General features: G+C 38.7%; 1 protein-coding gene across 4 annotated transcripts in view; it reads right to left on the bottom strand.

Annotated features, from left to right (window-relative positions):
* Window positions 1–16506, bottom strand: part of THSD7B (thrombospondin type 1 domain containing 7B) — a 1195438-nt gene that overhangs the window by 474387 nt on the left and 704545 nt on the right. For all 4 annotated transcript variants that reach the window (XM_082464904.1, XM_082464907.1, XM_082464905.1 and 1 more), the window contains one exon: window positions 9633–9788. In XM_082464904.1, the coding sequence (XP_082321030.1) occupies window positions 9633–9788 (156 nt within the window). The remainder of the gene's footprint in view (window positions 1–9632; window positions 9789–16506) is intronic.

The following is a 16506-nucleotide window of genomic DNA, read 5'->3' as shown; positions in this document are numbered from 1 at the left end:
GAGGTTGGTATTAACATATACACACTACTATATATAAAATAGATAACCAACAAGGAACTACTGTATAGCACAGGGAACTATACTCAATATTTTGTAATACCTTTAAGGGAACAGAATCTGAAGAATATACACACACACACATATACATATATACATGCATATATGTACATATGTATACATATATGCATACATATATATAACTGCATATATACATATATACATATAACTGTGCTGTACACCCGAAACAAAGTATTGTAAATCAACTATACTTCAATTACAAAAATGGATATGTATGAAATTCAGCTGAGGTCTTCCTGAGTTGTTACCTCTTCACAAGAAAGAATTCAATTCAGCTCTTGTGTATGACGTGTTCTAGCCCCACTTAGAACAGTGAATCTGACAGGTACAGTGGATCATTTCCTTAAAATAAAGCTGTGCAGATTACATATCAGGACTTTAGGTACTGAGTAGCAAGAAGGAGTTCTAATAATCACTTCCTGACCACAGATTCAGTTCACCTTCAGTGAAACTATATTTGCACGGTTTTTCTCTATGAACCCAAGGATTTAGTATATATTCTACTATTTTAGTGCATATTCTACTGAGGATAATTAAAAAAGAATGACTCGTGGGTTGGGGAAAGCAAAGGAAAGAAGTGCCAGTGGCAGAAGAGAGGTCAATGTTTTTTAACTGAGGCCATAGAAAAATTAAAGGAGGCTCAGGAGGGTCAATCCAGGTCTAAGGACCTGTATCTTCACATGCTAGTGGCCCAAAAGTGTCCACGTGAGCTTCTACAAAGCCACCAATGCCAACACTTGTCTCTACACTGACTCTGTTGGGACAGGCTTGAAGAAACATCCAGCAGGTTGACCAAGGATAACAGAAGCTTATTCTCTCTTGAAGCATTCCATTTGCTCCTCACCTCTGCAGCCTTGGACGCTGGTTAACAACTCTGAGTCAAAGAACCTGAGCAGATTGAATCTTTGATTCTAGCTCTTTAGAAATCAACAACCATTCCTGCAAGGGTAGCATCTTATAGTACTGTTCTAAGTTGACACCTCCTTATGAATCCAGAAAAAAGAAGCAGAAGATCATGAGCATGAGAACCCTCAATGCTCAGGATGAGGAGGAGGCGTAGCCCATCACCAGCCCCAGCACACACAGGCATGGAAAAAAGGAAAAAGAAAAAAAACCTGCCTTACATGTGATCTGTGACAAAGCAAAATTATTTCATAGACTTCTCATTCATGGTGGATCTTTCTAGCAGGCATGGATGAAAATGAAAATTTTCCCCATCCTTGTTATATAAGATCTAAAACATGTCAGTATTTTCCTACTTTAGTGTGTCATCTAAATTGATTTGTTTCAGAGCATAAAAGACGATGTTCATAGATGGTCATGGCTTCTCAGTTTCACAATGTCTTTTCCTAGGGGGATTTTTAGACCTTTAGGTGCTATAATGGGGGTAGGGGTAAGGGATACTATACTGAGGGAGGGTAGGATTCCCTGAAGTCCTAACACACAAGCAGTTACCTATTGTAACGCCATATCGGGAAGCCTCCATCAAATTTCTCTTAAGAACAACTTCTGTAGGCAAGGTTGCCTTTCTAGAATATATCTGAAAAGGGACAAGGATGTCATATAAATCTATGTATCAAAAAGAAATTTTTAAAATGCACTATACCTATGGGTAGAGTTCATCCATCAGCAAGTTTTTCAGGTTATTTCTCTTTCATATATCTCTAATTATAACTCTCTGGGAGAGTATCAAATATAAAGCAATGAATGATAAAACCTGATCCAATTTAAATTCCTCTGAAAGGTGTCCTAGCTTCACTTGACAAGTACCGACCTGCCGAACACCCATCCCCTTGTCTGCCTGTCACAGACCTGATGGAAGGAGCAAAGGCTGTGTACAACGGTGGATTTTCTAATGTACTTTGAATGGCTGATGGCCACAAACCTCAGATGATTCCTGATTGAAGGGTGTCTGCCTAAAAATAACAGCCACATGAAGATAATTTCTACAGTAACTAATTTCTTCTATTAGATAATAAAACATTTCATGCTTTCCTGTCCTCTTCTACTATATTTTAAAAAATGTGAACAAAAGGGACCATACCAAAGCAATAACACGTGACTGGGAAAAAGACGAGTGAGGCGAAAAAGTAATTACCTCCAACTTTACACATTTATTTCTTGCCGTGGTGGTTTGCTTGTTTTTCCTCCTCAAATCCTCCACCATCCATACATAAAGAGGAGTATAAAGTATCTAGGAAAATATGACTATCCTAGATTTCTGCTAGGAGGTTCACTGCATTTCTTTAGGGTAGGCAATTCAAATATGAAACTAAACAGTTCAGTCATATCCCAGAGTTGCGTGATGTTTAATGCATTAACCAGTGTACTCCAGCCTCCATGGAATTCTCAACTACATTTAGTTTGTGCCAGTCAGAGACTCTGGCAGAACCCACGGTAGGACCATGGGACAGACCTAGATTGAGAGGATCCTGGAACTCATGCTCACGAGTCAATGGAAATAGCAAGATGACTTAGCCTCATCATGACACGCTTGGACTCCTTGTAGGCACAGAATCATTTCCCTGGAGGGAGAACTCTATTTTTTATTCTTCCCAAGAGGGATGATAGGCAGGTGGTCCTGGAAGGTTTTAGTAAGACCTTACAAATAAAAATTCTCTCTACTCTAGGGAGACATTTATAAAACTGCAAACTCCCAGACCTGAATAACAATCACTGCAGCTTACACTCTGTCCCGTCTGTGATTACTTAGTTCCTAGGGCAGGTCACTTAGCCTCAGTAATTCTCATCAATCCCAACATGCCCCTAAACTCTGCAGGTGGCTGGTAAAACTACCACCTTCAGATAAAGAAGTTCTACTGTCTCTACCCTTTCCTTCAAGCCCCAAAGGCTAAGACTTTATTTGAAAAATTTATTGTTGAAGGCAAAAAACACACATCCCAGATACCTGGTGCTCTCAAGCTGTTCTTGGAATACCCTCCCCTTCTCATACAACTGCAATCTACTTTTGCTCTCTCTCCAAAGATGATGCACTGGAGCTAAGGTGAATCCCACACCTCACGCCATATCTCCTACATCAGCTCAGTGATTCGCTCTCATGGATAATGGTTCCCACTGGCCAATGGGCAGAGGGCTTCTCTGCTAACCTCAGTGTTGGACTTGTGCCTTGATCCAAACTTCTTTAGACTTATGGAGGAAATCATTAAGGAAGCCAGTGTTAGAAGGAACAGTAGACTGAGAAGACAGGAACACAAGCTCTTAGTGCTGGCCTGGCCATTATTAAATCACTATGGGATTTAGGATAATTTCTTTACTTTTCCACACTTTAGTTTTGACATTTTAGAAAGTGTTGGATCCTTGCTGAAACTAAATGCTGATACAAAGTCTATCTGTCAAGGACACGAATAATCACTAAAAGGCATACGTTAACCAAAATTAAATCTACCAACAAGAAGGATATACAATAAAAGTTTAGTGGTTAAAAAAAAGAAAGAAAATTAATGCTGGTCTTTGCTCGATGGAGTGGACCTGCCTTAAACTGAACCTAATAAAGAGAAAAGTAGAAGCAAGAGATGGAGAAATAGATTATAAATAGAAAGAGAAAAGAATAGAAGATTGTAGAAACAGAAGACTATAAAGAGGAAGATAAAGAATGAAACTGTGCTCTGTTGGTCTCTTGATACTTTGGGATGCCACCCTACCTTCCCTTCTATTTTTAGCTAGATGAGCTAATAAGTTCCCTTATTTTGGCTTATACCAGTTGGAATTGGGCTTCTGTCACTTATAACCAAAAGTGTCCCAATGAATATAGGGCCCACTTGGCCTGGTGTGGGTTCTCCAGCTTTGAAAGCAAAGGAAGGCAACACTCAATGCAGTAACATTGTGCCAGCAGGGACAGCCATGGCCACAGTGGCTGTGGGAGCCTAAGTCCAGCCTCAAATGATGTTCTATACAGAGACCTTAAAACAGAGACACACACATCAAACATAAGGGGACTGGTTCTAATAACAGGTAAGTCACCCTGGGGAGCCTCACGTACAACTACAAGAGACTTGCACAGTCCAGTTATACACGTGTGGACCACAAGACAACAAATCGTGAGTGTTAGAATTAATGGGAAATTATTTGTACCTATAAGCTAAAGAGGCTTGGAGGGCATTCTGGTTACATGTCTAATACAGGAGTAGCATGAGCTTTCCAATAGACCTCCATATTCTATTGAGATTCAGATTTCTATTGTTTGACAAAAGACTTAAATTTAGTCTTTCTGTCCTACACGCAATACACATACTCCTCTTCTTAGAAGTAGAAGAGACAGAAAAAAGAAAAGCCAAGGGACATGGGTGTGTGAACCTGGGTGTGCCCATGTGTGCCTGTGAGCTCTCTGGGGAGTTCTGAAATATGAGTTTTCAAATGGAGGTAGAATTAAGCTGAGAGCATCAGTATTGTAGCATCAAGCACTTGGCCATGTGCTCTTCTTTTGCGTGGGATAACTGGAGGGATTAGTGCCTAGCAAACACAACCTAATTTGTGGAATGTCCTTGGATCTCATTTCTTTTAGTAAAATGAACACTTCCTTTTAGCACTGCCATTAAGGAACACAGTATCAATAAAAACTGAAGGACCAATAAAACAGAAGTCAAGATGCCACTAAAACTGTACATTTGAAGAGCAGATGTGTATACAACAGCAAACCAAAGAAAACAGGACTGCTCAGACCTACAAATTTTTTTTTTTAACATCTTTTCTGGAGTGTGTGTATATATATATATATATATATATATATATATATATATATATATATATATATATATATATGTATATATATATATATATTTTTTTTTCCGACTACAGCTCCCATCAAGGGCTTCTTTTCTTTTCTATTTTTTAAAATATATATATATATTTTTAAAATTTTATTTATTTATTTATTTATTTATTTTTGGCTGTGTTGGGTCCTCGTTTCTGTGCGAGGGCCTTCTCTAGCTGTGGCAAGTGGGGGCCACTCTTCATCGCGGTGCGCGGGCCTCTCACTATCGTGGCCTCTCTTGTTGCGGAGCACAGGCTCCAGACGCGCAGGCTCAGTAGTTGTGGCCCACGGGCCCAGTTGCTCCGCGGCATGTGGGATCCTCCCAGACCAGGGCTCGAACCCGTGTCCCCTGCACTAGCAGGCAGACTCTCAACGACTGCGCCACCAGGGAAGCCCTAAAATATATTTTTTTCATTATTTAAATTTCTTTATTTTATCCATTGCATCTGTCTCTTGGCCACTGAAGAGTTTTGTGGGGCTTTTATTAATATCTTTATTGCAGTATAATTGCTTTACAATGTTGTGTTAGTTTCTGTGGTATAACAAAGTGAATCAGCTATACATATACCTATATCTCCACATCTCCTCCCTCTTACATCTCTCTCCCACCCTCCCTATCCCACCCCTCTAGGTGTACGAAAAGCACCAAGCTGATCTCCCTGTGCTATGCGGCTGCTTCCCACTAGCTATTTATTTTACACTTGGTAGTGTATATATGTCAATGCCACTCTCTCACTTCGTCCCAGCTTACCCTTCCCCCTCCCGATGACCTCAAGTCCATTCTCTACGTCTGCTTCTTTATTCCTGTCCTACCCCCTAGGTTCTTCTGACCATTTTTTTTTTTTTTTAAGATTCCATATATATTTGTTAGCATATGGTATTTGTTTTTCTCCTTCTGACTTACTTCATTCTGTATGACAGACTCTAGGTCCATCCACCTCACTACAAGTAACTCATTTTGTTTCTTTTTATGGCTGAGTAATATTCCATTGTATACATGTGCCACATCTTCTTTATCCAGTCATCTGTTGATGGACACTTAGGTTGCTTCCATGTCTTGGCTAATGTAAATAGGGCTGCAATGAACATTGTGGTACATGACTCTTTTTGAATTATGGTTTCCTCAGGGTATATGCCCAATAGTGGGATTGTTGGGTACTATGGTAGTTGTATTTTTAGTTTTTTAAGGAACCTCCATAATGTTCTCCATAGTGGCTCTATCAATTTACATTCCCACCAAGAGTGCAAGAGGGTTCCCTTTTCTCCACACCCTCTCCAGCATTTATTGTTGGTAGATTTTTTGATCATGGCCATTCTGACTGGTGTGAGGTGATACCTCATTGTATTTTTGATTTGCACTTCTCTAATGATTAGTAATGTTGAGCATCCTTTCATGTGTTTGTTGGCAATCTGTATATCTTCTTTGGAGAAATGTCTATTTAGGTCTTCTGCCCATTTTTGGATTGGGTTGTTTGTTTTTTTGATATTGAGCTCCATGCACTGCTTGTATATTTTGGAGATTAATCCTTTGTCAGTTGCTTCATTTGCAAATATTTTCTACCATTCTTAGGGTTGTCTTTTCATCTTGTTTATGGTTTCCCTTGCTGTGCAAAAGCTTTTAAGTTTCATTAGGTCCCATTTGTTTATTTTTGTTTTTATTTCCATTTCTCTAGGAGGTGGGTCAAAAGGATCTTGCTGTAATTTATGTCATAGAGTGTTCTGCCTATGTTTTCCTCTAAGAGTTTTATAATATCTGGCCTTACATTTAGGTCTTTAATGCATTTTGAGTTTATTTTTGTGTATGGTGTTAGGGATACATCTTTACATGTAGCTGTCCAGTTTTCCCAGCACCACTTATTGAAGAGGCTGTCTTTTCTCCATTGTATATTCTTGCCTCCTTTATCAAAGATAAGGTGACCTTATGTGTGTGGGTTTATCTCTGGGCTTTCTATCCTGTTCCATTGATCTATATTTCTGTTTTTGTGCCACTACAATACTGTCTTGATTACTGTAGCTTGGTAGTATAGTCTGAAGTCAGGGAGCCTGATGCCTCCAGCTCCGTTTTTCCTTCTCAAGATTGCTTTGGCTATTAGGAGTCTTTTGTGTTTCCATACACATTGTGAATTTTTTTGTTCTAGTTCTGTGAAAAAAGCCAGTGGTAGTTTGATAGGGATTGCATTGAATATGTAGATTACTTTGGGTAGTAGAGTCAGTTTCATAATGTTGATTCTTCTACTCCAAGAACATGGTATATCTCTCCATCTGTTGGTATCATCTTTAATTGCTTTCATCAGTGTCTTATAGTTTTCCGCATACAGGTCTTTTGTCTCCCTAGGTAGGTTTATTCCTACGTATTTTAGTCTTTTTGTTGCAATGGTAAATGGGAGTGTTTCCTTAATTTCTCTTTCAGATTTTTCATCATTAGTGTATAGGAATGCAAGAGATTTCTGTGCATTAATTTTGTATCCTGCAACTTTACCAAATTCATTGATTAGCTCTAGTAGTTTCCTGGGAGCATCTTTAGGATTCTCTATGTATAGTATCATGTCATCTGCAAACAGTGACAGTTTTACTTCTTCTTTTCTGATTTGGATTCCTTTTGTTTCTTTTTCTTCTCTCATTGCTGTGGCTAAAACTTCCAAAACTATGTTGAATAATAGTGGTGAGAGTGGGCAACCTTGTCTTGTTCCTGATCTTAGAGGAAATGGTTTCAGTTTTTCACCATTGAGAATGATGTTGGATGTGTGTTTGACATATATGGCCTTTATTATGTTGAGGCAGGCTCCCTCAATGCCTACCTTCTGGAGGGTTTTTATCATAAATGGGTGTTGAATTTTGTTGAAAGCTTTTTCTGCATCTTTTGAGATTATCATATGGTTTTTATCCTTCAGTTTGTTAATATGGTGTATCACATTGATTGATTTGCATATATTGAAGAATCCTTGCATTCCTGGCATAAACCCCAGTTAATCATGGTGTATGATCTTTTTAATATGATGTTGGATTCTGTTTGCGAGTATTTTGATGAGGATTTTTGCATCTATGTTCATCAGAGGTTTTGGCCTGTAGTTTTCTTTTATTGTGACATCTTTGTCTGGTTTTAGTATCAGGGTGATGGCGGCCTTGTAGAATGAGTTTGGGAGTGTTCCTCCCTCTGCTATATTTTGGAAGAGTTTGAGAAGGATAGGTGTTAGCTCTTCTGTAAGTGTTTTATAGAATTCGCCTGTGAAGCCATCTGGTCCTGGGCTTTTGTTTGTTGAAAGATTTTTAATCACAGTTTCAATTTCAGTGCTTGTGATTGGTCTGTTTATATTTTCTATTTCTTCCTGGTTCAGTCTCAGAAGGTTGTGCTTTTCTAAGAATTTGTCCATTTCTTCCAGGTTGTCCATTTTATTGGCATATAGTTGCTTATAGTAAACTCTCATGATCCTTTGTATTTCGGCAGTGTCAGTTGTTACTTCTCCTTTTTCATTTCTAATTCTATTGATATGAGTCTTCTCCCTTTTCTTCCTGATGAGTCTGGCTAACGGTTTATCCATTTTGTTTATCTTCTCAAAGAACCAGCTTTTAGTTTTATCGATCTTAGCTATGGTTTCCTTCATTTCTTTTTCATTTATTTCTGATCTGATTTTTATGATTTCTTTCCTTCTGCTAACTTTGGGGTTTTTTTTTTTTTTGGTTCTTCTTTCTCTAATTGCTTTAGGTGTAAGGTTAGGTTGTTTATTTGAGATGTTTCTTGTTTCTTAAGGTAGGATTGTATTGCTATAAACTTCCCTCTTAGAACAGCTTTTGCTGCATCCCATAGGTTTTGGGGCATCGTGTTTTCACTGTCAATTGTTTCTTAAGGTAGGATTGTATTGCTATAAACTTCCCTCTTAGAACAGCTTTTGCTGCATCCCATAGGTTTTGGGGCATCGTGTTTTCACTGTCATTTGTTTCTAGGTATTTTTTGATTTCTCTTTGATTTCTTCAGTGATCTCTTGGTTATTTAGTAGTGTATTGTTTAGCCTCCATGTATTTGTATTTTTTACACTTTTTTTTCCTGTAATTGATATCTAGTCTCATAGTGTTACAAATTTAAACAAGCACACAAAGGTTGAAGATTTTGCTTTAAGCCTGAGGACAACATCAAAAGAAAACAACACACATAAATGCCCCTCATGAAAATTTGAACTATAACATCAAATTCATCATGTGATTCACCCTTTGGGAATCTGAAAATAATAAATAGATATGCAACACCATTGTTTCTTGATATGATTACAGAAATCATATCTAATTTCTACAGTATAACCATTACATATAAAAAAATCATTAATTTATGGTTAGCAGATATTTGATCCAGTCCAAAGTGTCCATAAGACATTTGGTGCATGGCAGAAGCTCCTTGAAATTTGGTCCCAATCAAATCATGTGGCATGGGACAAATATGCTCATGGATGTTTTGGACAGGACCAAATATGAAGGATGTTTTGGTGTGGAACAAATGTCTTAGGGACATTTTGGTCAGGACCAAATATCTTGTGGGGTTAAATTATACCATATTTCAGTAACAGTCACTTCACCAGCTATGAGCCTAATTGGAAGGTCAACTAAGGTAGGATTCTGTGTCCATAGAAATGTCTCCAATGCTTCCTTAATAACTGAATGCTGTCAGACTTGAGCTGGTTATCTACATTTTACAAAGAAATATTGTCCTAAGCAGACTTAAGGGGCTATTTAGTGACCAGAATAAATAGTGTGCACTGGAAGGAAATGAAGCACACACAAACAAGGCACTCACCTTTTCTTCCCTGAGGATTGTGGCAGTTTTCATGGATGCACAAGCCCCAGGCTGACCAGGAAGATACTATACAGTCTGTAGAGCAAGGGATATTGCAGAGCTGAGAAGCTGAAGGGGCAGGTCCCAAACATAATGTCTTTTCCACGGGTCTAGAGACTGCATGGATGGAAAAAAAAAAATGGCCCGAGTCACATTCTCTGAACATCCCTAGAATTTTTCCCATATTTATTTGTGTGCCTGCCTTGCTCACATCAGCTTTATGGTTAAACAGATTATATGCAAACAAAATATCAACACTCTTCCAATATGTACTACTTAGCTCCACATTATTAGGATTTGGGGTGAGGAAAGGCAAGAAAAGACAGTGACAAAGGGCATGCATTTGAGTTTCCTGTTTGACAGAGTATTCCCTGGGAATCCAAGAGAGGACTGGAAACCTAGATACAAATTATGCAGAGTTATGAAGTTTAAAAAAATTAAGTGGCTTTGTGAAGTTCCAAGATGAGTCTATCTCGACTATACAAATGACTGGCTTGTGGAAAATTCAAAATTGAACCCCAAGGTGGGGTGTTTAGCATAACCAATCTACTGCTATTACTCTCCTGAGGGGTGGACCTCTAGAAGACACAGAGGAAAAATGGTTTTTAGAAGAAGAAGAAAAATCAGGAACTGCGGTGGCAGAATTAGCCCCTGGAAGTCAGTTTCATTAGAAAGCCTACCCAGAGGCACAAGGAGTGTCTGCGGAGCCACAGGAAATGCCAACTAGGAACCTTCCAGCTCTTCCTGGTATGCACCTGAGCCCGGAGAATGCCCAGAACCGGGTCAAGGCAGGAGGCAGTAATCATCTGTCCATCAGTGGTGCTCATCAAGTATCCTCTCTATGCAGACCCATGCTGAGAATCATGAAAATACACAGATGAAGAAGAAGATGGGCTCCTGATTCTCATGGAGATTATAACATAATAGGAGCCAGGATAGCAATACCCTAAAATGACCCAGTAAAAGAACAGCCAAGTGCCTGACTACACTTGCACAGAGTGATCCCACACTAAGCGGGTTTTGGAGCAATTCAGAGTTTGTGAGCCAATGGTTTAAGATCGGACAGTTTTATCTTATGGGTTGCCTTGTACTATGGTCAAAATATTTCCTATATGTCACTTCCATCCGTTAAGCAGTTCAGAAGTGCTTCAAAGATGGAGACTGGTATGAGACAATAGGGCGGTAAATCACCCCATCTACTTTGCTTCCTCACTCTTTACATAAGATGTGAATTAAATCAGATACAGATCGAAATAAATCATGGCTGTGACCAGCAGAACTCTGAATGTAAACCAAAGCAAGAGCAAAATGAAAAAAATACTGTCATGAAGATGTTTTAACCATCGGGGAAATAAGTGGAGCGGCTTGAGGTGTTTATGAGGGTGAATGGGAAAAACAAAAGGTTGCAAAGGAAAATGATAATAATGGTTTGTTTGCAGCTAATTCTTTTACAGTTTACCAAAAGGATTTGACCTGACTTAAAATAAAAGACAGGAACAAAGCAAGATTGCTAACGTAAATGTCAAAGTTTGCAAGCCATGTGGAAGAGACAGGCAAGGGAAGAGAGAGCAGATATTGGGAGACAGTAAAGGGGTTTCCTGGAAAGGCTGAGGAGAGGTGATGATCAGAGATTGTGCTGAAGATAACAACAGCTGGGTGGGGAGGTTGGCGTGACCAGGACTGTGGATGTACATGTGACACTGATGGACCACGGGTAAAGAAGAAACTGTGAGATGGGGGGGGGGTTGCAATTCCTTCCCCAGGAGTGAGTAAAAGACCCACAAGCAGCCATTCACTGAGTACATCATGCATTCATTTCAAAACCACTGAGTACCCATTTAAATCAGGCCCTATTGGATGGTGTCTGCTTTCAAGGAACTCTCAGTCGAGAAGGGTAAGTCAAGTAGCATTTTAACAAGATTCATAGAAAGAGATGCTTTAGAGCATTGTGTAAATAGAAAGCTGCACAGCCAGAGGTCTTAAGGCAGAAGTGTGTTTCGGTCCAGGCCCATGCTTGGTTAGCATGTGTTCTCACAAACTCAAACTTTAGTTCCAAAAACAAAACCTAAGTAATGATGGAAAAGGAAGTGGGGGCATGTAAACTGATTACTCCAGCTGTTTAATAAACATTTATAGTGCATGCCAGGCACTGTCTATAAACATCAATTCATTTATCCTGCATAACTTTGAGATATATACTATTATTATTCCTACTTCAAAATGGGGAAAGTGAGACACAGTTTACTCACTTGCTCACATTCCCAATTAGCAAGCAGTGGAGCCAGGATTTGGAACAAGGTGGTCTGGTTCCAGAATCTGTGCTGTGAACCACTGCTCTATGTGGCCTCATCATCAGTCATTCAACCTACATTGCTAAGTACTTACCATGAGTTAACACTGTGTTAGGTGCTGAAGCTAGATTAGTAGTGAAACAGACAAGGTCACTTGTCCTCATGGAGCCTCTTTTTCAATGTGAGTTGGTACTAAGCATTCATGAGTCCATGAGCCTCAACAATAAGACTAGAAAGCCATTATTGCTGCTTCTCTTTCCTTTGCCATGGCTGTCTCCCTTTAACACCAGACAGAACTTAAGTGTCTGATGATCAATGCTGAGAAGGTACCCCAAACGTCTCAGCTCCAAGACCCAGCAGACACTTGCTGCCACAATCTCTGAACTTGAGGTTGGACCCTGCAGTTGAAACTGGTCGATCCACCAGCGCAATACCTAGGCTCACAGCAGGTCTGAACTAAATCTCGTTATAAGCACCAGAATGGCTTAACTGTCCAGAAGGCAGTTAAGCCTTAGGGTTGGTAGTGCAGTTGGAAAGAGACTGGGAAACTTGTCCTGAAGCTGCATTTGTCAAGGACAATGTTTTTACAGATATTATGTTTATTTGGTTTATTTTTGGAGAGCTGTTGATGATTATTGGGAGGTGAGGGGTTAAGTCCCCTAAGGTCCCCTTTGATAAATACTTAACTGTCAATCAATTGACTGTTGGACATTAGGGCTAATGGTACTAAGATATGAAATTAGGGAGAGACATGGTGTGCTGGTGAGGAATGGGGGGATTTCCCTGGAGGCTACTAAGCGACATAATTGGAGGCCCAGGGGTGGGAGTGAGGCCATTTGTCAGAGCACTCATGCCTCTTCAGCACCTGCTGCTTTGAAAGACAGTAGATCTTAATCCATGTCAATAAATTCTTCCAGTCTCAGGGACATGTCTAAGATGCTTCATTTAGGCATTGAATCAATGGGCTTGGGTCAACTTTTCTCTATTTCAGCCCCCTGGGATACATTTGTTCTAGAAATAAATCATGAGTAAGTCATGAAGCACTTACCAGCTTCAGACCACTTAGGTAGTCAACTCCCCAAGAAAAGTGAACACAGGATATCGCTACGCCTATTGACTCTTAGAGCTAGAAGGGGAGCTTTAGAGCTAATTTAGTTTAATTCACCACGTTTACTGAAAAACTGAACTCCAAAGACCTTAGGTGGTTTCTCCAAGTTCACTCAGCCAGTCCAAGGCAGAGCAAGACCTGAGCGTGTCCCTGGTGGCTGACTCACCTCCACCTGTTCCTCTTGGTTTTCCTTCCATGGAATGAAGGCATCAGACAGAACAGATGAGGTCATTCGTACCAAGCATATTTTGTTTATGAATCACAGTGACCACAATGGAGGCAACTAGTGACATGACAGATCCAAGACATTCATGAAGGTTGCAGGCTGTTTAACCCTTTAAACAAAATCCAAATTCCTCTCCTACTTTATTGTCACTTCAATACTCCTTCAAGCTCCATCCCACACCTCCCTGACGAAGCAGAAGGTAGTGAGACCAAAATGTGCTCCACTTTATTAAACAACTGTTCTTTTATTTGGAGCTGTTCATGATGTAATAAAATTATCCTGGGAGGTGGGCGGGGTAGGGGAGCATACCTGAACCACCTCAAATTGGATGTTCTGGGTAGTTTACTCTCTACTGAGCCCTCAATTCTTCTTGACCAAACTCCAGCCATGATGTTTGTGGGAAGAGGAGCTGCTTTTCTAGTCACCTGAAATCCTTTCTCTAGATATACTGACTGAAACAACTTTATTTCTATTTGCTAATAACTGTCTGCTCTAATGCAATGGATCCCTGCTGCAATCAGTGTACCTATTCAGTGAAGGTCTATGCTGGTCCAACTTTCTCCAGCTGCCTTAGACCATGTCACCTTGACACCTTCTGCCATTCCTGTGTTGACCAATTGCCTGACTAGGTAAGCAATTACCCAAGGTTTTCTAGGCTATTTAGGTTTTGTAGGCTGCAGTGTTAGTCCCTATAAAGACCTCTCATGGCCACAAAGTGTTAAAGAGACAAAGTAACTTTTAACTCAGATCAACTGAGATCACTACATAGCAGTAGCTTTCTAAAGCTAGGGAATATATTACAGTCTGATAAGTGATTGTACATATGCAGTAGTCATTAATGCTTTGAATATTTCAGTGCCTAACCTGGAATTTTTCATTTGCAATAAGAAATTATTAAATTGACCTGCCTTACAAGAAATGTGCAAGTCTGCTACTAATGATTGCAAAGTCACCTTAAATAATGAATTACTCCATGAACAGAATGCTAATTAACAAAGGGGGTGGGAATATGCTGGAGTTGATATATTTAATGTTAAAGAAAAAACTGTTCTTAATTCTAGAAATGTGCATAGTTCATGATTTTCCTTAAGGACAAAGTGATTTTAGATGAACATACAAATTCAATCGAAATGATTTGTAATTAAGAAGAAAAATGCCTGTTGTGATCATTAGCATGTGACCACCACTGTAAAGAAAAATGAGCGCCTTCACATTTCCTTCTTTGAAACTAAATTAAGCTCTGATCCAAACTAATTTGAATCAACACAGAAATAAGTTGACAAAGATTCAATAAGAGTATATTACCCCCCCACTCCTACTGCTGGCCATTTTGTAAGATCTAAATTTCAATGCCATTTAATGCCTCAAAAAGAAATTAAATGGAAATTGCATAATCATCATCATTAGTTAATTATAATTAATAACTAGGTACCCTCTGTATTTTATGTAAAAAATGAGTTATGTTTGCTTAGAGTAAAAAATGTTATCACAGGAGCCAATGGCATTTTCTTATTTTTTAATATGTCTATTATCAGATGAAACATCAAATGAGTCTTTAAAAATTTAGCAAGTGTATCAGGTAATTCTGCCATGGCATAATGGAACTCAGCTTTCCCTCAGAACAGAAAGAAAGATCTTGATCATGGGCAAGAAATTAGTCAAACATATTGATTTTTTTCCAGTACTTTCAGGGAGGTAGAGATGAAAAGAAAGTAAAGGTGATGCTACTTCCTGGGAACTCTTAAAACCCAGATGATTTTGTCTGCTTTCTATCTTAGGGGTACCTGAGTACCCGTGCATTCTATCTTCAGTTGCTTTTACATAAGATATTTGATTTGCAGAAAGACATCAGCCTTCACAAAGAACTTAGACCAAAAAGTTATATTCACTTCAATTTTCCAAATCAAACGCAGGCCCTGTCAAACCCAAAGGGAATTCTCACTCAAAACTCAGAACCCCCTCGTTCCACAGGGTGTCCAGGAAATCATAATATAAACAGCATTTGCTCAGAGTTAATTCAAAAATAATGAAAGAGCCTACTTACGTAAAAATGCTGCTTTCTAAATGGTTTTTGAGAAACAGTATTGCCTCTGACATGTTCATTTAGGGAGCATACTGACTTGGTAGAAATTCAATCCACCTAACTGCTAAAATAAATAGGCTTCTACAAACTGAAGGAGTCAAACAGTTGAAGGGGAAAGATAAATAATATTACAGTTTCAACCAGAAAGCTATCTTCCTTCAAGAAGCTTCATGTATTATTTCAAATGCCTTTTGCCACTGGGATTTGCAAAATAATGCATCATTCTTTTAACTTAGTGGTTAGAATAAAAGCAAATATGTCTTCTAGCACTTACAGGCAGCTTAAAGAATTAAATCACATCTCATCCTATTATATCTAATAAAGCTTAATTTTAGCCATATTGTGACTCTCTTGGCAAAGTACTGTGCAATACAGTTTGGCAGGAGGATGTGTATGTATGTACCATAAATATAATATCTAAAAATAATTATTTCTAATTGCAGGAATTATGTGAAATTTGGCCACATGTCAAAAAATTTTCCAAATTTCATCCATTTCACATAGTGAATTAGAAAATACCTATCAACTAGTGATTTTCCTAATGCTACAGAGTAACAACATGATAAGTAAAGATGGAAAACAATATTCAGAATAAAAATGGACAAAATAAATGAAGTATGTGTTCAGTTTTAGAAAGTAATTAGATCAATATCCAACAATTACAAAATTAGGGGAGAAACACAGTAGCCTTCAGCCCTATATTCATATATTTCTTTATGATATATTCTCTCCTCTGTTCCTCTTTTTTTAATTAATTTTATTGGAGTATATTTGATTTAGAATGTCATGTTAGTTTCTGCTGTACAGCAAAGTGAATCAGTTAAACACACACACATATATATCTTCACTCTTTTACAGATTCTTTTCCCATATAGTCATTACAGAGTACTGAGTAGAGTTCCCTGTGCTATACAGTAGGTTCTTATTAGTCATCTATTTTATATATAGTAGTGTGTACATGTCAATCCCAATCTCCCAGTTTATCCCTCCCCCCACCCTTTCCCTCTTGGTAACCATAAGTTTGCTTTCTACATCTGTGATTCTGTTTCTGTTTTGTAAATAAGTTCATTTGTACCATTTTTTTAGATTCCACATATAAGTGATATCATATGATATTTGTCTTTCTC

This window comes from Balaenoptera physalus (genome assembly GCF_965194825.1).
Source record: "Balaenoptera physalus genome assembly, chromosome: 6".
Classification (NCBI taxonomy): Eukaryota; Metazoa; Chordata; class Mammalia; order Artiodactyla; family Balaenopteridae; genus Balaenoptera; species Balaenoptera physalus.
This window is presented reverse-complemented; position numbering and strand designations above follow the sequence as displayed.